Raw genomic sequence first — 26717 nt, forward strand, 5'->3', positions numbered from 1 at the left:
CCTTGTCTGCCCAACAATTAAACAGATGTTTACATCATATTTAATGAATGAATCCTCCTCGAACTTGTATATCAAAAACACATAGGAGATTGTTACTTACAGGTGATAGCTTGTATATTAACTAGTTACAAACTAACGAGACATAAAAGGTACAGTCACGTGGCAGGAGGCTTAAAAACAAAGACAGTAAATCATTGGCTTTTATACTAAGCATGTTAACAGTTTTCGTTGTTAATTATACATAATTAACAGTGCTTATTGATATACGTTGGGTAAGGGCAAAACCTTTTACATATAATTAACATCTCCCCAACGCAAAAAAAACCAAAATACATCTTGAAAAAAGTTTTCGTTGTGTTGTACATGTAGGATAGAAAATGCCCGTCTTAGTTGCAACAACCTTTAATGTATCTAACAATCTCCCTCGAAGCAGTAAATTGAACAGTAAGACTGTTTCGGTGTCTTAAATCGCTGACTCAAAATATCCAGTCCCTGTGCTGTTTCCTTTAAATTCATTATTTCAAATATACTAGCAATAATTGTCTCCTCTTCTGTGACCGACTGTGTAAAGAATGTTCGAATACTAAACAAGTAAATATTTTTTCACACATACATGTAAGGTTTTCTATTCAAAATACCTAATTACTGCATGCCGTTGTGATTTTGATTTCGAGGTTTTTAATCTCAGCAGAGTCTCCAATCACGAATTAGACAACATGCAACATGGACTGACTTGATTTACTGACTTGACAGCATGTTGAGATGGAGGGTTGGAAGTCATGTTGGAGCCATCTTTGGATCATTAAGACCGACTAGAAGACACAAAGTTCATGTTAAACAATATCTCTAACCAAAAAAGTATTTAGTTATCGCTTCACCTGATCAATGCTCCTTGAAAATGGCAGTGCCCTCTGCTATGCCAAATAAGGTGGAAGCCATCTTTGAAGGCTCCAAAAACTTAGCCATTTATTTGTGCATGGCGATACGGTAATGCACTTTCCAGTCACTGCACTCAGATACGTGTCTCAGGATGAAACTTGTCAACAGACATGGATTTCAACACCATTCATTTAAGGGCCTCAACAAGTGAAGGTTTACTCCAAATGATTTGTAAGCAATGTCTCTTTCAACGACCCGAACGGGTTTCCCTGAACGTTAATGGTGGTAATCAGTGATGCGATCTGTGCACATTTCTATTTGGTGGTCAGCAGGGAAGCGAGTTTATTTATCTTGTTGTCTAGGTTGATATTGGGCTTCCGCGCAAGGCTTTCCTCCAAGCCTCGTCTCAGCTCGCCAAGAGAGGGCAGCGCATCACAGCTCGGAATGTTGAGCAGGCTGTCAAAGAACTCTTTCCATATGACATCGTAATATCTAAAGCAGAATATGACAGAGCAAGAACGGTTGGTGGCTATGACTATTGAAGTATAGTGTACAAGTACATCCAAAATGACTGATGGTCTTGGTAACTGAATTATAATTTTTGAAGACTATTAACATGTTAATTTGTTGGATAAAGCATCACACAGAGCTTCAAGTTTGGAATTCTCGGTGGCAAAAAACCAGAACTGAAGTACAAAATGTACAAAAAGTATCTATTGCAGGTAGAGCTGGCAGTTTAAATATGTAGCCATATTCCTTGCTGGAAAATAATAGGTCTCACTTTGCCTGTTGGGTGGAGAATTTTATACAAATTTATATTTAGAAAAATTATGCTTCAACTTATTCACTGCATGTTCAACTTTCTGTTAAGTCAAGCACAACTGAATTTTAAAATAGGTTTGGCACCGGATTGAGGCTCACTGGCACTACGTTAAAAAAAGTGTAGGCAGCCATGTACGCACAAGATTTCCAAATGGAGACAAGATCTCATCCAGGAAAAAACAAGGAAAGGCAAGATGAAATCGCGCAAGTCAAATTAGATCAGATATGTCAGGAACTTGTTTTCTGTAAGTCGGGGGCTGTTTTGGCACTAGACTCACACATAGAGAGAGACCGTGTAACAGGAAATAAAAATGAAGTGGCCCCAGGGAATGGCAAAATACGTGAGATCGAGGACCTGCTCGGATTTGCGTTCACAAATTGAGTAGAGCTACTTGCTTTAAAGGGTTATGAAGGATCCCTGAGGGCTGGAAAGGGAAGAACTGTAGGATGAGGCCTGTACTGAGCATGCTCCTTTAATAGAAATAATTTGCTGGACAGACACTGACAGAGCCAGGGGAAATACTAACCTGAGCGAAAACTACAAATGAAATTGTCTTTCCGACTTACCTCTTAATGTTCGAGGTATGTCTCCAACGTTCCTTTTCGTTGTATATGCTCATGTAGGTGCCAAACATCAGGCAATGTACGGTTGCAGCTACTCCAAATAAGTCAGTCTGGACAGAATAGGACAAGACATACTTATCTTGATAAATGACTTTAGAGGTGTTTAGGCCCTGTGTGACAAGCTGAGTTCTTGTATGCCAGACAAAATTAATTATAGGTGGTTGGTTGCCCAAGGACAAACAATGGATGACTGAAACTGGCTTTGCTGTGATAGTGATAAGCTGTTCAGGGGGCTGTTTTACGATTTCTTTCTTTTAAAAGTAAGAACGTTCTGATTATCGTTTCTATTAATGGAACAGCTGTTTTTGTTTGTTTTTTCCGGCACACTTGATTTCTTGTAATAATCAATAATAATCATAATTTCTGAACACATTTCACAACTTGAATAAATGATTTGAAAAATGTCTACCTTTGCCTCACATTTGATTATTTAGGCAGATTAGACAGGAACAAGTCCCACTACCAAATGCAGTGTCTGTGACTTGGTGTCATTGATAACTAATCACCTGGTATGTCCATGGTTGGCCTTTAAGCATCTCCGGGCACATGAAGCCATCCGTACCGCATGCAGTCCGGAAGGTCATGCCAAGCGGGAACAATCGCATATCGATGCTGCGACCAAAATCAATGAGCTTGATGTGCTTGGTGTTGGTCAAGGTCCCATTAGCGGCAATCTCGTCAGTGTTGTCGTTATCATCATCATCCCTGTGACAGAGTTGGGAAATGTTTGTCCAGTTAATTGCCAAAGACTATTTCTAAGTTTTAGAGAGTATGAATGGCACGGGGGGACAAATTGCCTGAAATAACCCGGAATGTGTGGAAATCTGGTTTTTTTTGCGGTCTGATTTTGATATGTCTATGAAATAAATTTTCACTCCATCACTGCCTTTCCAAGTGCATTACTGAGGTTTCAGTCAGCTGAACGCCTCATTTTGTTTGATGCATCAATTGCAACACAGAGCTGTAAACACGGACGTGTATAATAAAATCTGGACTCGCAATGCCCTTAATCAGCTTATAGAGTCATTGAATCCACTCGCAGCCATTTTACCGAGCCGAATACAAAGCTTTCCTGGTAATGCCCGCCTTTGTTCTTCCTGACATCAATAGTAGGGAGCCAACCCATGCCTTTGTATTCGGCTCGGTAAAATGGCCGCTAGTTGGCTTCTTTTTCATACAAAGGCGTTGCAAGTCCAGGTTTTTTTTATATACGTCCGTGGCTGTAAAGGTGTACAAGGAGAGCAGCGCCAACTTAAGACTTTGGAACCAAAATGGCTGTTCATTTTGTGTGCAATGTAGTATGCAGTATCACTCTCGGTGCTGATTGTCCGTGTGCACTGGCGTATAATCCTCCATTTTGGATCCAACAATTGAGACACTCTCGTAACTCTCTCTATAAACATACTTGAAGTATTGAAACACGAAAGCAAATGGTGTATGAGTATCTTAAAGATATCTAATAACTAAATAACAATGTATATCATCCAGTTATGTAAGTAGGCCCATATTTGCGTTTGTTTAATTTTTTTGCGGAAAAAAATTCATTTGTGAAATATTTGTGTATTAAGGTTTGGAAGTTTTATCAGTGTTTTCCAGCACCTTCTGAAAAAAAGCCTTTTATTTTTACAGAATAGCTTTTGATTTATCAAATATATAAACCGAACCAAATCATTAATTTGTCAATCATTTAATTGGCATAGCCAACAGTTTAACTGATGGGGGGATGGTTTTGGACATATCACACTGTGAGTTTCACTCGCAACTGGATGAATTGAGCAAGTGACTCACAGGATGAGCAAGAAGTTGTCCGGCTTGATGTCTCCATGGACAATTCCGCAGGCGTGCATCTGTTCCACGACGTGCAGGATTTCGATGGTGAAGAGCAGCAGCAATGGCTCTGGCATGACCGTCTGGGATCGATTGTAGGCATTAACGGCATCCAGCAACGTCAGGTGGTGGTGCTTCATGACCAAACAGCTGCCGTCAGGAAAGACGTGCATGTTGCTGGCGTACATGACAGACGCCCTCTATGGAAAGAAACGGACAAGGATGTTTGAGGTTCCTTCCCTTACAGTCCACTTTCGATATAAAGAACACTAAATATTATGACAAATGCTGTTATAAAGAGCAGATTCCACAAAGCCCAATTTCTTGAATTCTTACATTCTTCATGGTTTTTCTGCTCCTTATGTAACAAAGTCCTGGTTTATAACAAAGTAATTTGCAAACAGAAGGTTGCTGCGATCCAGGACTGTTTCTCTAGTTATGACAATGTGCACAGATTTTCTCCCACATTTTCCATTCAAAATTGGTACATTACGACTAGCAAGTTTGCAGCTTATCAAACATAATGACTTTATTCTCTAGAGGGCTACTTAAATACAACCCTTAGGGAAACTGAGTATTGAGCATTGTATTTGAATTGATAATGTTGCTTTGCTGAATGCTTTGCCATATGCTGTATGCAAAGCAGCTATCTTATTTCTTGGCCCAATTCCTTGTTTTTTCTCTCAGTGGCATGTTACAAATGATATCACCTTGCAGCTTCAGAGAATTAGAAAGAGTGAAAGCCCTCTGCCCACATTCTGCTGATCACATGCAATAAATCAAAGGCTGGGACACTGGAACACTTTGACTCAAACACACAACAATTGAAAGAAACCCCCCTCACCACGTCCATGGGGTTTCCCAGTGAAGCCAGCCTCTCGTGCAGGGTGCGACTGATGTAGAACTCCCAGGGGCAAGCCGGCTTCTGGACCTTGAGCACCATCTTGTCGTCAGCTCCCTCCGGGACCTTCCTGTAGTCATCGGTGTGGAGGCACAGGATGGACGCCCGGTACACTTTGGCAAAGGCCCCCTCGCCTATCAGTTTCTCCACCGTGTACCACTCGTCACCTGCATTGACAATTATTTTCGGAGAGTGCGGAAGTAGTCGCTTAGGCCTAAAATAAACAGTTGGCAAACCCTGCCCTAAGACACAAAGAACTGTTGACATATGTATCTCACTCCAGGAAAAAGTGATACAAGTTGCCAAAAGAAAAAATAAGTTATATACATGACTGGAAAGCCCACATTGTAAGCTTTCATTTCGTATATGATAGAGCTCCATAGCCTTTCCCGTTCCGGAGTTATGACACGTTTGCATATTGATTAGTTCCAGGCAATGGAAATTGCAAAACTAAGAAAAAAGGCTTTGAAATATCTGGCTCTGATGTAGGTTGTAGGCATTTAAATCTTACTTAGCAACCAACATGTTATTGTGTTACAACCATCTTCAAAATTCGCACAAGGACTAAGGAATTAGTATTTTCAATGATTTTGTCAGAAAAAAAGGAATTTTCGAATCCAACGTTGTGTGGGTATTCCAAACTAATCCCAAGTTTTTATTTTTAGTCAAAAAAGCTACGGCTATTGCGGACAGTTAGAGTTCCGAAATTTTTCTTACTTGCGTATTAAATTTCACCTTTAAGATCTGATAATACCAAAGTTTTGTGTCAAAAGTGCCACCATGGTTAGGACATACTGAATCTCATACATACCTCAAATGAAAATAATAACAGGTGCCACTTTTTGTCACCTATTTTGTCAGTAAGGATCAGTCATTAAAAAATGTTGCAAAGAGGCATGAATCTGGGGACTGAGAAACGTTTTCAATATTGTGAAAAAAATACTCAACTCTCTACAGATTCGTACACAGCCTGCAAAGTGGTGTCAAGATTCTGAATGCACATATATTATGTACATTCAGTTCCCCACACTGACCTATTAACTTGATGCATCAGTGTTGAAGTCCTGTCATTCCAGTCAATGTCCTACATGTACATGCACATTCGCACACTCCAAAAAAGTCTAGAGCTATCGTTGTATCGCGAGAAGTTGTGTATTGGCTTGGTACAAACAACTACATGTACCAACAGACATGCTGAATATCTACAGAATTGTGCCTACATGTAACAATTAAACCTGATGGTGTTGCAGTTCAGTGAATGCTGTAGGCCTGTATTCTGAATAATACTATATTCTAAGATCTCAATTTCAAATCAAGTAATGTTTTCAACTTTGCCCGAATTCAGCATTAATAGATTTCAAGTTTTGACAAGGGATTTGTTACAGTAAAAACTTACTCAAGCCAACTGTTTCACTCGGCACAAGTTCCGGCATGGGGTAATCCCACTCAGAGTAGCCCTCATAATCACTTAGATGTCTTGGAAGGTTGCTCAACAGATGTCCCTTCAAGACCTCAGAGAAGGGGTCGATGTCCTCACTGTCAACAGCAGGAGCTCTGGCGCATGCACTCTGTTCATCGGGCACCTCCGAGCAATCCATGAGTGAGGCGTCACGCTGCAGGCTCGCATTTGTGAATGAGTCCTCGGGTTCGCCCAGGTGCATCTTGGCCATGAGCGAGGTGCTGAGGTGCAGAGACACATCCGGTGTACTCGACTCCTTTGCCAGGGATTCCTCCCACTTCGGTGGTTGCTGATCGTGGTTGACGGGAGCAGAAACCTGCTCCCTGATAAACTCATTCATGGATGACTGAAAAGACTGCATGGTTCCCTGGTCAGTGAAAGGTGCATGGGTACCCATGTTCTCGTCAAAGATTTGGAATGACTGGTGGCTATTAGATGGCTCCAAATATGGCTTGCCTCTCCCTTCAAGAGGACTGGTTCCTTGAACCTTGTCAGATAGCTTTTCTAAAGGAGGCCTCTTATTTTCAAACATTGACTGGGATGAATAAGTTGCAGAGGTTAACCCACGATTGAGGTTGCTGTGCTGGCCTGTAGAACTTTGGACGGGCTGTGAGACTGCCCTCATAGATGCTGCGGAGGTCTCTACGGGTTTATCTTTGAAGACTTTGAAGGATCCTCCAGTAGTTGCAGGGGCTGACGGTTTGCAGTCGGCAGACTCATCGAAGATTCTGAAGGACTGAGACTTGTTTCCATGCAGATGGTCTGGATTGAAACCAACATAATGATCACTTGCTCTGACTACATTTGAACCATTTCTGCCATTTGCACTAAGGTTGAATTCACCAAAGGACTCATTAACTTGTAGTGAGTTACTGCTGTAAGTGTCGAATACGCCGTGGGATCCCACCCGGGTGCGATGATTGCCAAGTCCCCGACGCACACTGACGTGGCTCATGTCCAAGGCCTGGAGGCTGGTTGACGGTGGACTGGCCAGAGAGGGGCCATTACGTGGAAGTGACTGGATGCTGGCGCTAGAGGCAAGTGAACCACTCTGGGTGGTGGACAGCAAGGCGTTACTAACTCCGAATTGACCAGAGTCGGTGCTGAGGCAACTGGATGGAGCTATAGATGTACCGTCTCGCAAGGAAGCTGGAGAATCCGGTTTGGAGGTGACTGATGGATCTTGACTGATGGTAGAAGCTTGATGGCCGGTTGACAGATTGTCACTGCCATCCAAATGGACTCCATGAGAGATGGCATTACGGGTGGACAAGGAGCCACCGTGGGCGGTTGGGAAGGTGAAACAGGAGGGAGAGGGGGCACTCAGCCCAGCGGAGGGAGGGTGAGAGCTGCTGATGGACGTTCTGTCTGCACGGGTGGTGGAGAGGAGGCCAGCATGGGACACAGAGGACAGGCCGGTGTGGGTCGTGGAGCTGAGGTGAGAGGAGCCGGTGGAGTTGGTGCTGCTGGATGCAGAGGAGCGAGCGTCTTCATTGCTACGTTCCATGATGGGGCTGTGGAGGGAAGAGGCCACGTAGTCCACCATTAAGAAAGTACACAAGAAGCTTCTCCTCCACTCAGATTTAACCCAGCCTATCAAAATGAGTCATAAGTTGCCCAAACAACTGGCCCCAATTAAGAAGGACCTTCAACACTAATGGATACAGTGTACATCTGTGCCGAATAAACATCCACATATCATCAATACGGTAGATACACATGTACATGCATGTACATGAAGATCAGCCTGTGAAAAACTATCCAATTGCTCATCAGTCCCTGCAAGTCCGTTACATGTCACCCTGACTAAAGCCTTGTCAACAAGCCGTTGAAATGACCTGTGACAAAAAGGATTCTTCTGTCATTGTTCACTCAGTTATTCGTGACTGATCATGTGACTGAAAGGGCTTGTGACTGAAAGGGCTTGTGACTGAATGGTAACAGGACTTGTGACAGACTGGACAACAACTCTGATGAGGAACTGTCCCAATGACTCCTTCCGTGGAATGCAACCACAAATCAGGTTTTAGCAAAAACACCATTCGTTTTATCACACAAGTGAACCGAAATAAGACGGCAACTCAAATAACCCTTTTGCAAGGTAATCTGATTCATTTTGATTGTAGGACATTCTGCGCTCTTCAATTGCAAAGTTGATTTTCCCCGTATAATTTTAGGCTGCTCTAAAGTAAACTGCAGTTCATATCTTGTCATTTCTGAAATAAATATAAAGCACTTTTAATTTCCCCCGGAGAAGTTCATTTCAGCACAAACTTCCCCCCAAATGTCCAACTGAAAAAAAAAAGATTCTGAAGAGAGAAGTAGCACTTTCAAAAATTCAACTGCCTCCAAAAAATTAATCCATATCCTGCCGGGATCCCATTTTGGGGTACCTTGGGTTTGTACGCATAGCCGGGGTGCCGAAATTGGACAAAAGAGCTTTTTGAGGGGTAATTACCAACATTTTTTCAGTTGTCAATAGCAGAGGAAATCCGTCATTGTTTTGAGAGATTATACCACTGTTTGTGGCATTCAGTGCAAGTGGATTACCACCGGGACAAAAACCCTCCGGCAATCCAGAGATGAGCGATAAAGTAACGCTGAACACTAATCTGGCCAGTATTGAAAAGACAGCCAGAAGCACTCTGTACCAGTTTCAGGAACAAAACAAACATTTGTAACACCGCACAATCTGGGCTCATTTTCCAATGCGGCAGGCCAGACTGAAATACTCTGGCATCAATGGATTTTGTCTGTCCAATTAGAGTAGACACCAGACAAACACTCCACAGGGTTTAGGCGTTCAGGAAAAAAAGATAAACCGAAGATACTGAAAAATTGCCCGTGTGTAGGCACTGTATTTTTAAAAGCATCCGACAGGAAATGGATATTACAACCCAACCGGTATTTCAAATTGTTATGTAATTTAAAAAACATTACATACAGACAGCTCACCTTAATTTCTGCTGACTGTCCGCATTGATAGTGCACTCAGTCGCTTCAAAGCTTTCCAGACTATTGGTCATCATGACGCGAGTGGGTAAGGTTACTGGTCGGCCACTGCCGGCCCTTGCTGTGGAGTCCTGGAGCAGGGTGCTGTCTTCCACTTCTGCGCCCAACAGCAGTGAGGGCTTGATGGAGCTGAGCGGAGGGAAGGACAGGACGCCCAAGGAGGTGAAGGGAGTGGAAGCCATGCGGGAGTGGGCCTTGAAGGCTGAGCGGCCGGCCTGGTGGTCCAGGATGGTCTCGTTGATGGCCTGCTGTGCTGTCACTTCGGATGGGCCACTGCTTTCCCCAACGGGCAAGGGCTGTATGCCTTCCATTATGTCGTCATTCTGGAAGGGGGATGATGTGATGAGATGCCTCTGGCTCATTGCCATATTCTTTATACATGGGGCTTGATGCCCTCAAAACATTCCAGGAAAAAAAATCTGCTGGTTGGTTTCCTGCTCAACAGGTGATTAAAGGAGCTTCTACAGCAGTGCCTGGACTGGGAAATCATTTGGTATATAGACCAAAGAAATTCAGTGAGATGCCATTCTGAGGGGCCAAATACGCAGCTTTCTCAAACTAAGCACGCACGCACATGCACTTCAGCAATTGATTACTGTCTATTGGTCAAGGAGGAATTTCACATGCGCGCACCGCCTGCGTGTGAACAGGATGGCCCCGTAGTAATGGCTTCTAATTTTGGTCGTCGGATTTGTCTATAGGATTTCTGCAGCCTGCATTGACAAATCTTGACACTAGCACACAATGGCTTGGCAATGTCTCAAGCCAACTCTCAATACTATTATTGCAGATGATTTCAGAAGGGCTGTCCATAAAGAACATCTTCAAAAAATGCTAACTTTTAGGACCCCCTGTAAGGAATCTATCAACAGTGTTGTAGTCGGGTACTTTCTGAGTACCAACGTTCTCCACAAAATACTGAACTGGGTAAGAGGGAATAAAGGCAGAGTGCACAGGCATTTGATGGTAAATGTGCAAAGGTAAGATTACAAAATAAACGTTAGACTTCAGACACTCCCAGTTGTATAAAATTTAAGTTTTAAGGAGAAAAGTACTTAGCCGAGTACTTTCCGAGTACTCCGAAAAAGTTAATTTTAATTAAACAGTGATGGTCCGAAGTCATTATGTTGCTTTGTAATCTTACCTTTATGCATGTACCATCAAATGCCGATGTACTTCAGCTTTGTTCCCTCCTAACTAGTTAAATATTTGGTAAAGAACTTGGTTCTCAAAAAGTACTCGACTACATCACTGGCTATTAGTGGTCATGACCCAAATCTCTCTTTATGCATTCACATTATCTAAATTTTGATATCCTCATGGTTTTGGTGGGTACTAAAAATGAGAACCTTCGCTGACTGCACAAGAATTTTAACATAAAAGCCAATTTTGCATTCAACATATTGGTACATTTAGTATGTACACAGTGTTTCAGACCCCGAGCCACGTCATACCTCCTCTGATGGGCTTCGCTCTTCCTCTTCCCTGGCTGCTCTTTCTTGTTCCTCCAAGGGTATGAAGGGAATTCCTTGGGCGGGCCGCAAAACTCCAAGTTTCTGACGGCCGTCTGGTTTTGGCTTGACGAAATCCTTGGGCGGTCTGGAAACGTACACATAGACAAGAGTGAAAAACAGTGCTCAACCTCACCTGCTGAATGGTCTTGGACTCGTGCGTCATCTTTGCAAACTCGTTTCCGTCCACATGTGTGGGAAACCTTAGAAAAACAAATCCTAACACCCAACTTGAATGTGACTACTGTCACCAGGGACACTTGAAACTGGCAACACCATTAATGACAAACTCTGAGGCACAATATCCAATATAGAGAAGGACCTGCAAGTCTCTAGAGGCAAGAAATTTCACTATCAATCACGCATTCATTCCATATTCTACCCTTTGTTCAGAATCCTCACTGTTAAATCATTCACTTAAACTAACCCACATTTGCCAAATCATGTAAAGGATTCACTTTTTTTATCACTAACTTTTTCCATTTTGGATTTTAGACTGTTCATTTGAGCCATAGCTGACGTAGCTTTGGTTCAGTACAAGGACGTGCCATGGATTTTACTGCACAGGACTGGTACTTAGTCAACAATGCTCAAGGATTTAAGCCTCAAACCAAAGGTCTCGACATTAAAACTTACATATTTTCTTGATTGTCCAGGTGGTCATACTCATCAAGACTGGCCTGCCTTCCACCAGCACACAGCACCTCGGCCTCGTTGAAAATGGTGAAGGCAGGACCAGCAGTGGTTCCTTTGCTGGCAGAGGTGAACGCGCTGGTGTCCGATGCGGGGCCCTGGAAGTCTGGAAAAGCTTGCGGCTGGCATTTCTGGGAATCTGTTTTGGAAAAAGCCAGCAATCACTCGATTACGAATTTCATGGTATAAGCCGCGTTGTGTCCTCGGGCCTGTTTGTTTCATGCAGATCTGGATCGCTATCAGCGATCGGACCTTGGGTTCACTGAGTAACACAGGAATTTGCCTAATGGATGGCAGGAATCAGCCTTGGGACCACCCATGATTAAGATCCAGAACTGCACGAAGTAAATAAGCCCTTGATGAATGGGCTTGAATTTCAAGTAAAGATTTAGCACACCTCAGCAGAGGGCGCAATAAGATAAATTAAGTGCATTAGTGTGCCCTAACTCAGTGCAGGGCTCCTGCACCTACAGGACAAATACATGTAAATTCCGTGACTTTTCCATGACCAAATTATGAAAATCCAGGACCCAAAGTTGGGAATAAAATCACGCACTGAATGCACTTATTTCTGATAACAGAAGTCACAGTGTTTGAAAAATTCCATGACATTTCCATGACTTTAATTTTTTTTTACAAATTCAATGACTTTTCCAGGCCTAGAAAATTAAAACAAATTTCCGTGGATTTTTCATGACTTTTCCAGGCCATGGGCCTGTATTTATTGAGAGGGGGATCTTCCAACATAATACTTCCTGTAAGTAACTGTAACTCATCTGTTTACTTTAGTTCAGATTTAAGGCAAAATACGGCCTCTCCTAAAGGGTTACCGATAGATCACTTTTATTCTTTGAATTTCTCATAAAACATGTTTCTTACCGGCATTTGCAAAGTTAGCCTCAAAGTCGTTGTCTCTCTGGGCTGGGGGGAGTTGCTGCCCAGCCCCCCATCCAAAGTCATCATCGTCCCCTAGGGGGTTATTCAGCATGGCCATGACCACGCTTATGGCCTCTTTGGTGTGCACGGTGGGTGAGGGGCGTGTCAGAGCCCCCGGGGTGTGGCTGGGCGTCATCATGCGGCTCAGGCCCAGACCTGAGGTGTTGCGTGAGTGAGCTGAGCCCGGGGTCGGGGCGCCACGCTCGATAGGGGTGGGGGTCTGCGAGACGTTCGGGGCAGCCACTGCGCCGGTGGCAGTGGAACCCGGCGTTATCTTGCCAGTGCTTCGATGGTGTCCGTCAGCCTGGCTTGATGAAGGGATCGGTTGACAAGATGCGGATGTGTCACCTGCAAGCATCCAGGCTGCTGAACAGTTCAAAAGAAAGAATATGAAAAACACTGAAATCACCACTGAAATCAGAATCTGAAATAAACACACTGAATTATTACCTGCTCGTCACAACTGACAACTGGGCATTTTTATGCACGCTCAGAGGGGAAAGAAAGTTAATTCGCAAATTTCACAGGGTGGCATGGCTGACTTAATTAGTTATAATTACCCTACAATCAGATGCTTCAGTAATTTACAAATGACTAAGAGCATACGCATCTTGTAAGACAGAATTGGACTTTCTCAGTGACCTACATTGCCCAGCCTACAAAGAAGTACTGTTAAGTCAGCAAAATAAGAGTGCCATACAGTAGACAGCTGACAAGCCTTCAAAGCTTTTTGTGGTTGCACATGACATGAGTAAATATGCAGAACCCAGATTGTACTAAATCATCAGCACAACGATGACAGATGCACAATTATGTGCGCACAGGGTGATCATTAAGCCATTTCGCACAGAATACGGTACCGGTCAGAATTTTAGCCGACACGCAAACATGCTTTGCAGTTCACTACACGTTGTCGGTCACCTTTGCGGTCACAAGCCCTGCCGAGATAACGAGGTCTAGGATCAGGCTTATCATGCACTGGACCAGCAATGCACGTTAAAAACCGCAAAGCGTGTAATGAACAGCGTGTCAGGTTCACTGATCGTGTTAGCATGTCGGCTAAAATTCTGACCTGTACCGTAGGTGTCTATTTGACATAGAGAAAAGCGCCGCTTCAAGTCTGCCATGCACCTCATACGTTGCTAACTAAGTGCCTGCCCCACTGCATTGGTCTCCGGAAACCAGGCAGTCATATTGCAGAATCAAGTCTGCAGACAAACAAATCTGTTGGGCCTTGGTTTAATTTATGAAATTCCATCCGACTTCACTGTCTGAACTACACTTTTGTAGTTGGCTAGAAAAGCAAAGCATGTGAAATTATAAAGTGTATAATACACGTACCATGATTTCCAGTTTCTTCATACATTAACTGCCTTGTAACAGTAGGATCCCTGGAATGAGACAGAGAACTGTTTTATTTTGTAACATGGCAAAGCAAGGGACAAGTTTTCTCCAAGAAGAAAACGTTCATATCATACATGTGATGCAACTGAGAAACTACAGTACATGTAGCCAGCTGTGCTTCTGCACAATTTTGTGGTCTAGTGGTACTGAAGACTTCTGGCATTTTTGATCAAAGCAATGAAAGTTGACAAAAAGAAGTAGAAAGAAAAAACATGAACAGGTTTAAGCAGCCATAATAAAGCAGCTCCTGTTGAGAATGACATCACTTTTCCATCGTCTCCTGGTGATGGACTGAGCACACAGTCAGAAACGTTGAGTATACTCCTGGTTCTTTTCAGAACCACACATACTCATAAGAGATATATTCCTTCGCATGGTAATACCACAAGCCTTTCCACCCATTACTGTCTGTCACCATAAATAGCCTGAAATTCCACCTGACATCACTTTTGCACATGAATATGGAAAGAAAAATTAGCATAAAAAGGCCGAATAATCCCTCAGACAGGGCAACATGACTCGGCCTGAAGATGACCATGACACAAAGTTCCAAATGAAAACAAAATGATACGGACCCTTATCCAGGGGTGAGATTGACCAATGATAAAAATAGCTGAAAACAGCTGAAAAAAGGCATTAAGAAGCTGAACTATGAAAACCTCCTATACTTTTGTACACAGCCAGTGAGGAAAAAATGCTGAAATCCTAAACAAACAAAAAACTGAAATCACCTAAAAAGCTGAGAAATCCCTGCTTATCAGATATAAATCTACATTCACAGAATGCAGTTGAAAAAACTTTGTAATATGAGCCCATTTCCTTCAATACAACATGGGATATTTGTCAACAGATTTTCTTTTTTCCTTTAAACACCGCATGGTACAGTTTGACTTCAACTTTCATGTATGAATGTTTTAATAATGTCATTAATGGACAGTTTTAAATAAAGTGGTTGCCTGGGGAAGGGTAAACATCAAATGGCCATGTCCTACAGTACCGTAAATGCTGGAACACATTGGGGGCTGCATTTTACATACCTTGGTTCACTGTCAGGTTTCCTACTGCAAGAGAGCAAAGCACCACCATCGTGTGACAGTGGCTCTGACTGTTCCATCTGGCCTGGGTGTTGCCCTTGGTTTGGCACCTAGAATAATGATATAATTGTGTTACAAGCTGAGACTGACCAGATTGTTGCCTTTAAGAGTAGTGACAGCAAATTTTACCGCGGGCAACTTTATTGCAACCCTCTATCTACACATGTAGTTGCCATAATGTTTATTTCTGAAGGGGTTCGAAGTCCCTCTTTCGCACAGGCTCAGACATGCGCAGCATGCGTAAGTCAGCACTGGGCTGAGATACTAAGATTAGAGGCACATGTAACAGCGTACTGTTATGTGTAGTAGGTATAATCTCATGCACGCGTACTGATCATTCCTAATGACCTGTGTAGGCTTCATTTTGTGTATTACGTGTACTGTTGCAACACAAACTTGGGCTTTAGGATCAAACAAAGAAGGTAGAGTCAGCAAGGTGTCTATAAACAGGTGCTTTCTGATAAACAAGTGAGAGGTCAGACCACCAGTCCAGGATCAGGTCAAAGGAGGGATTAAATGGCAACATTGCAATCTGAATATAGTCTGGTTCCCGGACCTGGCAATTCCCCTGAAGTGTGTAAACTGTAGGTCCGGTAGCCATCAAAACCCAAAGTAGAACATGATGCAATGCAAGATATATATAATGTAATGTCCAGGATATATATGTAGCTCACACTTGTCTATTAGTTTTTCAAAATGGCCATTATGCAGAAGTGGCAATAGGGATTCAAAAGCAAAGTAGGAAAAATTAGTCAAGTTGTCAGAATTATGTGGCATCTGGGAAATCAAAAAGATGACTTTCACATTGCGTACAATCAACAAATATGCATTTGGAAAATTGTGGAACTTTTAGGAAATTCGAGGAATGTTGGTCACGTGACCACGATGGCTACCACACCAATCTCTCAACTAATTGGAATCTTTAGGTCTGGTAGCCAGACTTATCTGAATAATGTTTGTGCACAAAGAATGGGAACCGTGTGATACCTGCTGTGAAGGCACTGTTGCCTGTGGCTGAAGACGGTACTGCATCAGCTGTTGTAGTTGCTGCTGCATTTGTTGCGTGGCCCTCTTCTGCTCTTCCATGTGCTGTTGGTGCATCAGGCTGAAGATAGTCAAAGTAGGGAACAAAGTGAAGGAAAGATAACATGTGAAATTAAAACATTGTAGGCAATACTTCCTATAAAAGTATTCTGTGGCTGTAAGGATAATCAGCGAGCCTTGCACGATGGAAATTAATAAAATATGTTTTCAGTGTACAGCTACTAACATTCTGACCCATTTGGGTACTACATGGAAGAAATCTTTGGAGAGTTTTGTTGATTTACAGATTTCCCAGTCAGTGACAACATACTACACGCTTTTCCATTCAGTTTTTAAATACTGTACTTAATCAAATAAGTTTTTTCATTGGCATTGCATGCAACAGTTACCATTCTATTAATGTGTCACTCAGAACAGACAACGACTTACATGTAGCATCATCAACACAAATATTGGTTTACTGTGCTGAAAAACCCAAAACCTTGGAGAAACTTACATCACATTTATATCTATATTGATGACTACACTTGAATGTTTTTTAATCATGTATAAATCAAGACAGTATTTCCAACACAGAGATACTTTGAAGTCGCCTTGAGCGATGCTATTCTGAATTTATGAATTTCGAACACACCCAGCAGACTCCACTCTACCATAGCAAGGTAGCAATCCAGTAATTTAATTTCGCTGTGTGGTTACATGACAAGTAACATGTGCATCAATGGCTCCCCGCTTTTCATAGCCGCAGCTGTCGTCTATACAGTATCTCTCACCGTTGCTGTTGCAGCTGCTGTTCCATGGCTTCCTGCTGCTGCCGCACCAAGGCCTGGTATTCGACTCGCTGCCTCTCCAAGGCTGCTCGCTCTTCTGCTCATGCATTTGAAAAGAATCAGATGGGAGAACCAGGTCAGTTTCTGCTCTGTCATGTCCAATTCCAGAAATTTCACAGTGCCGTATAATACATGGTGGAACAGTGTACAAGCTAATGTATGACTATGGGAATATTCAATCAATTTTGTAATTCGGTGCACGCACAATTTGTACATGTATTATTCAAAGCAATTGAAATGTGGTAGTTTGGGTGTCAAGCCCTGATTGGATGGTCCACAGAAAATACTTTTGCTTTTTCTTGCCTTTTTGACCTGCAGTTGCAAGGTGTCACCATTAACATTTTGCTGTCAATAAATTAATATGCAAAGGTGTCAGGTCAACTAGCCCCCTGACTGATTCGCCCCTTACCAACTCGCCCCTTTCCAACTCGCCCCCCTGACCGACTCACCCCTTACCAACTCGCCCCCTGACCGACTCGCCCCCTAGGAACGTCAAGCAAGTATGGCGGGTCCAATGTGTAAACAAAAAACGAATTGGTTCTAACCAACGACGCGACAAGAACAACTCACAGACGGTGATGGATATTTGGACATCACCACTAATCACTTACTTATTCAAACGTCTTAGCGCTTCCCACGTCCACTGTCTAATTAGGTTATTTGTACATCAAACATACCCTCAGGCTCAACAACTTTGAACCCTCCGTCCCATTATTATTTGCGTATGTGACTGAGGTCGGCAGAAGGGACGCAGCTGGGCAGATGGCCCATACACACGATAATACTGAATTAGTTTTACCAATATTAAAAAAAAAATTTTTACCCCAAATTTCACAGAAAGCAAACATCCACCAAGCTTTAAACAGTTTAACTTTCATAATTCTCAACTTTGAGTGCCTGCTACAAACCCCAGAACCTATTTTTACGGGCAGCAATCCACGATTCCATCTCCAACTGATTGTGTTTTTTTTAATTAAATGGTGAATGGACCAGCCATACGTGCTTGGCAAACTTAGGGGAGGCGAGTTGGCCAGGGTGCGAGTCAGTCAGGGGGCGAGTCGGTCAGGGGGCGAGTTAGTAAGAAGCGAGTCGGCCAGGGGGCGAGTTGACCTACAATCTATGCAAATTAGCTGCAAGTGTAAGGTAAATTATCACTTTTCAGAATACATGTACACGTATCTCTACTGGGTATTGTCCGAGCCTGTCAACCAAAGTGTTATAGACTTACGTTTTCAGAGTCAACATTTCCAATAAACTACTTAGTATTTGTGTCATGAGAATAAGCCACATTTCATGCAAAAAAAAATGCAAAACTACATGTTGTATCGGTCTTCATTTCAATATTTTCTTTTAATCCGCAGTTAAACATTACTAAAGAATATTCATAATCCATACTGCAACAACTTCACGAAAGTATCCATCAACATTTGTTTGGACTCACCTTCTAGTTTTTTGGCTTCACGTCTGGCATTGTATTTGATCGCTCTAAGCTCCTCAAAGGACATCTCATTGGCACCATTGTAGATCAGATGCTTACAATACATGGCTTTAGTCTTATCGTCCGTGACAGGTTGCTGTAATAACAGTCAATGAAAGTGCCCGTGATGTGAATTTTATTGGGGAACATTTTTTTACAACAGAAACACTTTTATGGTTACTGCATTGCAAAATGTCCTTTCTTATCATTTAAATTTTCCTGACAAATGAGGGCACCGTTGCTGTGAAGTCCTTACAGGAAGACAATGTTCATTGGGGGGGTTGGTTAAAATTGCAAACCCAAAATTGGCTCAGCAGACATAAGAATATACTGTCAAGAACTGAAACAAAAGCCAATCATCAATTTCAACAGCAAAATATCTGAAATTCCAACAAAGTTGAGTGTAGAATTGGCCATCACTCTTACATTTCTGCCTTGGATGATGCCTTTGCATTGCAGTGAAAATCAAAGAAATTCCCTTGAAATGGCACAAGTTCAGCTTAAATGAGGCACAAAGGATCATCTATAAGAAACTAAGGGAAAGTGCCCTTTCTTGCTCAGCCATAAGTTAGCATGCCAAGAAGCATTGAAATGGATGCAATGAGACATGCCGACTTCATAGAACAACACTGCAGTTAGAATTTGTAATACTACGTATAAATTGCCACCGGGATATGTTGAAATCTAGTGACTGGATGTTGCTGCAGGAGTCAGGCTCTAAATTTTTAAAGAGCCGTTGATAATACTGAGAAATCTAGCAGACAAGTTTTGTTACAACCACAGTAAATAAAATTAGGCAACTTCAGTGACTTTGACGTTTTGTTTTTCACTTGTGAACAACCTTATATTATGGGTAAATCTTTCCAAGAAAGAAAGGGTTGCTCACTGCCAAAGGAGCCAAGTGTCCAATGCAGGCATGAGCTGATGATCCTGCGCTGCTTATAAGAGAGAGAACTCACCTGGGCAATGTTCTGGAGCAGGTTGGTGGGTTTCTCTGGTTTGCGAGCGCTCAGTACTTGGCTGCCCATCTCAGGCATCCTCTGAGGTGTCCTGTTCAAAAACGTGGCATCAAAATGAGGATACACACTTGCCTTTCGAGCTTGTTCAGAGGACTAAGTAGACATTAACAACAAAAGCCAAAAATAGCTGGCAAAAGGCTGAAATTTGAAAAGATCTAGTAATTTTGTACAGAGCAGATGTGCAAAAGAGCTGAAATTTAGAGTAAAAATCAAAACAAAAAAGCTCAAATCAGCTTAGGAGCTGAGTTCTCACACCCCCGCTCTTTATGGTGAATAATGTCTTCATTCTTCAGTTCCATTTTTTCAGGCCGTACCCATTAAAAAACATTAAAAGCATAAAAAATGTTCTGTATGTGAACTTAATTAGTGCAGGGCAGAATTGCTGCAAAATCATTGCACCACAGAAAAACCTGGTCTGGCCATCATAACTCCGGTTCAGAGATCGACGGAGCTACGATTGTAACAAATCAAAGCTAAAACTTTGTTTAATCAAAAGGTAGGGGAGATTCCCCTCTTACATTTGGAACAATGTGCTGCTTCCTATGTACGAAAAAAAAGAGCCCTGTTTCGGGAACACGATCAGCCAGGAATGCACACAATGCCATTTGTTAAGTGCTCTTTATATTTCAAGAGTACCTGGGTACACAGTATTGACATAAAACGGGTACCAGGTTCCAAAAATGCCCATAAATGCACACCCCTAGAAAACAGACCTCTGTGGAAGTGGGCAAGACCTGCCAAAACAGAATACAACAAAGAGCAAGGCGGATCTACTTTTAACTCAACGCTCGAGTCAGAGCACCCTGACCAAAATGTCAAACAAAACCAGTTCGATCAGTAAGCCACAAATATTTGGCAAGCTAACAAAAGAGGGCAGAAGATATCCCAACTCACGTGATCTCTGGACCGGTCTCATCCACGTGGACCTTGAAGGAAGGCTGGGCAAAGGTGGCTAGCTGGCTGACTCCTATCCCCCCAGTGGCAGTCCTATGCTGACGAACCTGATCAGAAACAACCAAATTGTATACCGGTCACACACTTCTTCTGTACTAGTTGAAATGCAGAAACAGATAGCGCTTAATGTACGTGTCCCTTTGTAGCCTTGGTGGAAAGTGTACTGAATGAGTTCAGATAACTTTGCTGACTCCACTGAAAATCAAACTACCCATTCAGCCACTGAAAGGCATGACAGAATCCCAAGGGTTCAAGACAAGATTTCAGGGGAGACAGGTTGGTGTAGTGGCTCTTTCCTCTTGCCTTCCACCTCTACAACCCGGGTTCGAATCCCACCCAGATCAGCATGTGAATTAGGTTTTCAGTCCCTGCCTGACTGCGGGTTTTCCCTGGAATACTCATCAAGGTTTTCCTCCCACGTCTCAACCTGAACATTTCTTCATTGTCTTCTTAATTATTATCACTTTATCTTGTAATTAACACTAAATGCACTGTTGGATGAACTGATATACATGTAAATAAATGATTACTTAATGCATGATACATAGGCAGCCTATGCGTACATGCGTACATCCCATAACTAAGGATTCTGTGCTCAAAAGGTTAGCACAGAATTTTTCTGCTTGTGCGGTTAGCGCAGAATGGCGATCGTAAGCGCAGAATTCTGCAGTAAACAGCGCCATGAAATTGGGCCCCAGGTGCAACTTGTGTCAAACAAGTCAGGCCAAAAAATGATAGGTCAAAACATGGCACACTAAACATATCACATTGTATCTACAGGCAAAAGACCATATAAGTGAGTATTGAATCTGTGCGCATATGCAGTGAGTTCCCACCAAGCAATCAACAATGCTGAGTAAAAACCCGTCCCAGATCTACATGTATTTCCTACTCAGAGTAGATAGAGTTCACAATTTCCTAATTTACAGTACCCTGCATTTTCAGGGGTGCGAGTGGCCACTTAAAAATAAAGCTGAAAACAGCTAACAGAAAAATGAAATGTAAAAAGTTCCCATACTTTTGTACAGACCAGGTGTATAAATAAAAAAGGTGAAATCAGCTAAAAAAACTCAATTCTTAACACCCCTGCATTTTACAAACTCAGGCCTCTCTTTCTACCTTTTGTCCAGCCCAAGGCCCTGCCTCTCGCACGTTCTCCTTCTGCGTTTCTCCCTGGACAGGTATGCGTTCCCACTCGCCAGTCGGGGCCGGTAGTGAGGACTGAATGGGGCGAGAGGCAGCCTGGGAAGCTTCGCTGTCACAATACACAGAGAAAGATTGACCGACTTGTTGGGTTGACGGAGCGATATTCAGTCCTCCTTTGTTTACTGTAGAAAGGCAGAATCATCAAGACTTTGACCCAAACTTACAAAACTGCAAATTGTGGTCTGGTTGTACCTCTTCCCGACTAGAAAGCAGAAAGACTATCTCATTTATGCAGGGAGCTCTTTCAGATTCACGCTGAAGGCTACATGAACCCAAAAGATTTCTGAGACTGTTTTCAGGCAGATTTGTGAATACATGAATCCCACAGCAATTTCTGTATACAGTGCCAGGTGACATACTGTATGTACATTGTACATGTACATTGTACAGTACTTATCCCCACACTTCAGTGCACTTAGAGGCTTGAACCTGTCTGTTGAGATCTGGCATGTCTGAAGCCCTGAAGCACCTGTGTGCCACAGTTGGACATCAAGGCAAACATCGCTATATGTGACTTATGTTGTGGTGTGTCAAAAATGGCCATGATGCAGTAAAGAAATGTTGCACATTCTGAAACAAACTACTCAAAATGGGCATCATTTTGCCAGTGATATCTTGTCATTCCAAAAATTCTGCCCCAAAATTATTCAGGCATGTGAGATAAATTCATTGCGAAAAAATACTGGCATCGTCTGAATAAAATTAAGCTCTGACTCAGACAACTCCAAGCTACAGCAGTAACAGTTAGGTTAAATAAAACAAAAAATTAACCACAAAAGTACATTACTGTAGCTATTATTACCATGCTTGGCTGCCCCTACTCTCTGGCTGCTGACTTTCTGGTGGCGACCTTTACCCTTTAGCTCGCCCAGGTGTTCCCGTTGCTCCATCTGCGTCCCAGAGGCATCTGACCCCTCTTGGATCTGGTTCACAGTTGCCCGGGCAACGCGCGACTGGAATTCTCTGAAGCAGAGAAAATCGAACCTGAATTATTTACTTGAACCTGTTAGTGACAGTATCATTACTAAACAAAGTTGCCGGGGATTGTGGGAAGTTAGTTCTCCATCTTTCTAATTTGAGTTTGGTTAAACCTTTGAACATGCTTGCAAATCTTCACAATTAAACTTTCTGGAGCTACAATATGCTTCGATCATCATGGCTCGCACCGCATAAATTCAACCAGTCCTCAAAGGACTGTTGGGTTTATGCATATACCTATGGCCACACTGTTGTAAACCTGTAATAGTACATTTCACTGCTAGTAACAGAATATTCATACATGTACGTAAAATGGATGCAGCACTGCGAGGTACCGTACATGTACACGCATGCATAGTCTAAACTCCAATCTTACCACCTCACGAGGCTACATATTGGGAGACACCCCACCAAACAACATGCATGCAACAGCAGACATGCACAACAGTCTGACATGCATAAATGTGTCCTTGACGTTCATGTTCATGTACATGTACATGGCTCTATAATCTAATAAGGCATTCCGGCAGAACACGTGTTGATTTCCCACACACACTAAAATGAGACTGAAAGGATTGATCTATTCTTAGCAACGTGTCCCAGTCCCAGATACAGTACCTGTGTGCCATCTCCAGCATATCCTTGGGCTGGGCGCGGCAGGCGAGCCCCTCTCTGTAAACGGCATCTGCCTTCTTGGTGTTGCCCAGCTGCTCTAGTTCCCAGGACCACGCCTCGTAGAAGATGCTGAGTTCGGTGCCAATACCCTGGTCCCGCATGAACTGGAAGATCTCCAGAGGGTTATTCAGAAAGCAGTTGGCCTGGCAATGGAGTTTATAAAAAAAAACTGTCATTTTGGCCAACAGAGCCAGTGATAAAATACCAACACTAAGCTACTACATATACATGTACGTGCATGCACCAGACCGATATCGAGAGGTTTGCACCATCACACAAATGATGACAAGCCTCATGGTCGCTACAGTGTACGGAAAAATACGAAACTATCTAGAAAGCTCTTGCACCGACAGCAAAACAGTCTAACTGAATAAGTACTCAGCGATGCGGGCTCTCTTGCTATTTAGTTCAAAAATGGCATCAATTTCTCATGGAACACAAAGGAAGAAGCAGCACTCATAACAACATTAGCAATCCCAGCAATCACACCAGTACTTTTCTCTGTTCAAACTTCTGTAATTGGTACAAGTACATATACATCGTCAGGTCCTGACAGCAGTGAAGCTTTCAAAATCCTTCATGAAGGGGGTACTTTTAGTTCCAATGCACTTTCCCCACCCTGACAAAGAGAGAGACGAGGTTAACACCTGCAGGCACTTGCCAACATGCACCTGATGCTATTATGCTAGCATCACTGCTGCAGCCGAGACCCCTTTAAGACCTGTCACAAGACCTCAAGTCTGAATTGGAGACACGTGATAGTCCAATGAACAGCCATAAAAGCATCCGTTTGTCATTTTTCATCCCATTACATGTACTTGTGACGGGTCTTTTGAAATTAGCCTTGTGATGGTCTCAACTACACGGTTGTGCTATTTAGCATCAACAAGCGTCAACACACACAAGTAGCGTCAACAAAGCATCAACAACTTGAAAATAGCCTCTAAAGGTTTCTAAAAAGTTCTACTGTATAAGAAAAATGGAATTTTATATCAGATTCACGCAGGAAAACAAAAATTTTTCACGATGTATGGGGGCCGCCATGTTTCTTTTTGTCGGCCGTTGAGGCGTCCACGTGAAAACAAGATGGCGGCAGATTAGGCTACACGAGTAGAATCGACTTTGTCACTCTAATTTCCACACTCAAATATCATTTTAGATAAATGTGATATATGTAGATGCCTAATATTATATAATTTGTTTGCATAAATATGCTTGAACAACTTGTTGACGCTTAGTTGACACTAGTTGATGCTTGTTGAAGCTAAATATGTCTGCTCCTCGCACAGAAGCATACAGGTTTAAGGCTGCCACTCGTACCAGTTTTATCCAACAGCTGACATATCGAGCGTCGTTCTTGTAGCGTGCCTCATCCTTAAACTTGCTGAGGCACTTCTCCAGCAGTGGTTGGAGGTTACTGTCCTTGCCTCCATTGGGGTAGGCCTGCTCTGTCCACCTGATGTATTCGTGCCAGGGCTGTAGGGGGTCATCTCCTGTGTAGCTGCGTAGGGCGGCTTCCTTGGCCCTGCATCAACAAAAGTTGAATTGAATGAACATAATACTTACATGTAGATACAGTGTATACACATGTTCATGTACATGTACTTTGACATGGAGAGCCACAGATCCATTACATTTGGTTGGAAAAAACTACATCTGCAGAGTGTGCTCAAGAATTTCACCATTTTAATGAGGAAATAAGGTGAATGAACCTCCACATCAGACATTCAATTTCATCAAGGCGGCATGTAAATTTTGTTGCACAAATACATGTAGCTGTGATGAAAGAGTACATGTAAGCTGGCATAATCGAAACAGCCAAAATGTGGTTATACATACATGTAGTTTACACATACATGTACATGTAGCTATCCATAGAGTAAGCTACATTGTACATGTACATGTAGGGAATGTTGGACATCTCTTACATGTACATGTACATGTACCTGTGACAACTACATGTACATGTACATACATGTATACTACCCTGGACATTCTGTACCCGTGACAACTCATACCTGGGACAACTCATACCTGGGACAACTCATACCCAAGACAACTCATACCCAGGACATGTCATATATTGTACACAGGACAATTAGTGCCTGGGACAACTCGTAACGTAACTCAAGCGAAAATTGGATTATGTCAGACCTATAATATTCATAGTAGGCCTATAGTAGGTACATGTACATGACATTGTGTGATCTTGGACGCTGTGCATTGCGGACATGTTGCATGTTACATGTACCAATTTTTGCGTGCATGTGCATATTTTTTAACTGCCAGGTACCAGTTAATCCAGGTATTCTGGGGCCATATTGAAAAGCATGCTTCCATTTGCGGCACAGGAAAAGCTGCCATTCAATATCGTGTGGTCTTTTTTCTTTTGGTGCGAAGTACACGTACCCAAGTGGACTTTTTGTGCGATGAAAATCGCCCGAAGGTAAAACACTCTCAAAAACACACGAATCATTTACATGTAGCAGTTGATACATGTATGTTTTCAAGCCAAAATTTTATTCCTGAATGTCATTTTTAAATATTTATATGTACATGTAAATGTATCACAATCACACTTGATATTTGACCTACTGTACATGTAGAAAGTTGAATTATAGGCCTACATCATATTAAAGCTCTTTTTATGTTTTTTACAATGCAATGGTACCAAAATACAAGTAAGTACAAGTAGATAAAAAAAATTTAAGTTTCTTTGTCACATACATGTACCTACCAATAGCATATCGAATTACACGCGAGTTTTACTGTTGATAATACAGCTGTCTGTTGGAGTTTTTTATACTGGAGACTTTACGTTAAAAACTTACATTCCATGTCTACAGTGAAAATACATACAGGGTCCGAGTTGACTCGAAACCGAAGGAACAACGGTCGAGTTGGTCGAGAGTCGAGTTGACTCGAGTCGAGTTGGTAAACGGTCGTGTTGACCTGACACCTTTGGGGGGGACGACTTGACTCGGGGATAACTTGACCCGTTTCTTTATTTTATAGGCTACATGTATGTATGTTACTTACTGTCGTTGGAGAATTAGCTGCTGATGTTGATCAACGTTGTGCGGCTGCAAAGCGGCCGTCAAACTAGTCACTTTCCGCCCATGTTTCAGTGGCTGAACGTTCTCTTTACTCAGCTCCCACTCATCCGAAGGATTCATCATACCTTTGATTTCTCTATCTCTACATCAGATTAAAATTAAAGCGATCAAACTACCACATTTGGTAAGACTTATCGCAGAAAACGTCGGAACTGTTGAGTACGATGAACCGCGGTAAATTTAAAAATTTTGATTGAACATGTGCGCATGCGCAAATGAAAAAGTCTGGTTCCTTAAAAGAATACGCTATTTATGC

General features: G+C 42.5%; 1 protein-coding gene across 2 annotated transcripts; it reads right to left on the bottom strand.

Annotated features, from left to right (window-relative positions):
• On the bottom strand, positions 1–26661 carry LOC110979487 (uncharacterized). Of its 2 annotated transcripts, none has more exons than XM_022235318.2 (22): positions 26385–26661; positions 24666–24870; positions 23289–23488; positions 22495–22655; positions 21606–21814; positions 20427–20533; positions 19473–19563; positions 18478–18610; positions 16980–17073; positions 16150–16267; positions 15106–15212; positions 14006–14055; positions 12608–13027; positions 11672–11867; positions 10979–11123; positions 9468–9847; positions 6450–8026; positions 4997–5220; positions 4114–4352; positions 2832–3030; positions 2269–2375; positions 1–1371 (listed from the first exon to the last, which is right to left on the bottom strand). In XM_022235318.2, exons 1-22 carry the CDS (start codon positions 26522–26524, stop codon positions 1194–1196), a joined length of 5280 nt encoding a protein of 1759 aa, XP_022091010.2. In that variant the 5' UTR covers positions 26525–26661; the 3' UTR covers positions 1–1193. The 2 variants fall into 2 exon arrangements, with proteins under 2 accessions (XP_022091010.2, XP_022091009.2); XM_022235317.2 differs by having other exon boundaries at positions 12608–13030.
• Positions 26662–26717: the final 56 nt, after the last annotated feature.

Source organism: Acanthaster planci, linkage group LG01 (assembly GCF_054643075.1).
Source record: "Acanthaster planci isolate LZ-2023a linkage group LG01, COTS_SCS, whole genome shotgun sequence".
Taxonomy (NCBI): Eukaryota; Metazoa; Echinodermata; class Asteroidea; order Valvatida; family Acanthasteridae; genus Acanthaster; species Acanthaster planci.

Excerpts from the sequence above, each read along its gene's own strand:
- LOC110979487 (XM_022235317.2), bottom strand. The coding sequence starts at position 26,524 with ATGATGAATCCTTCGGATGAGTGGGAGCTGAGTAAAGAGAACGTTCAG. Across the intron at positions 11,868-12,607 it reads GGCTAACTTTGCAAATGCCG|ATTCCCAGAAATGCCAGCCG; the intron begins GTAAGAAACATG and ends TTTCCAAAACAG. Across the intron at positions 4,353-4,996 it reads TGGGAAACCCCATGGACGTG|AGGGCGTCTGTCATGTACGC; the intron begins GTGAGGGGGGTT and ends TTCTTTCCATAG.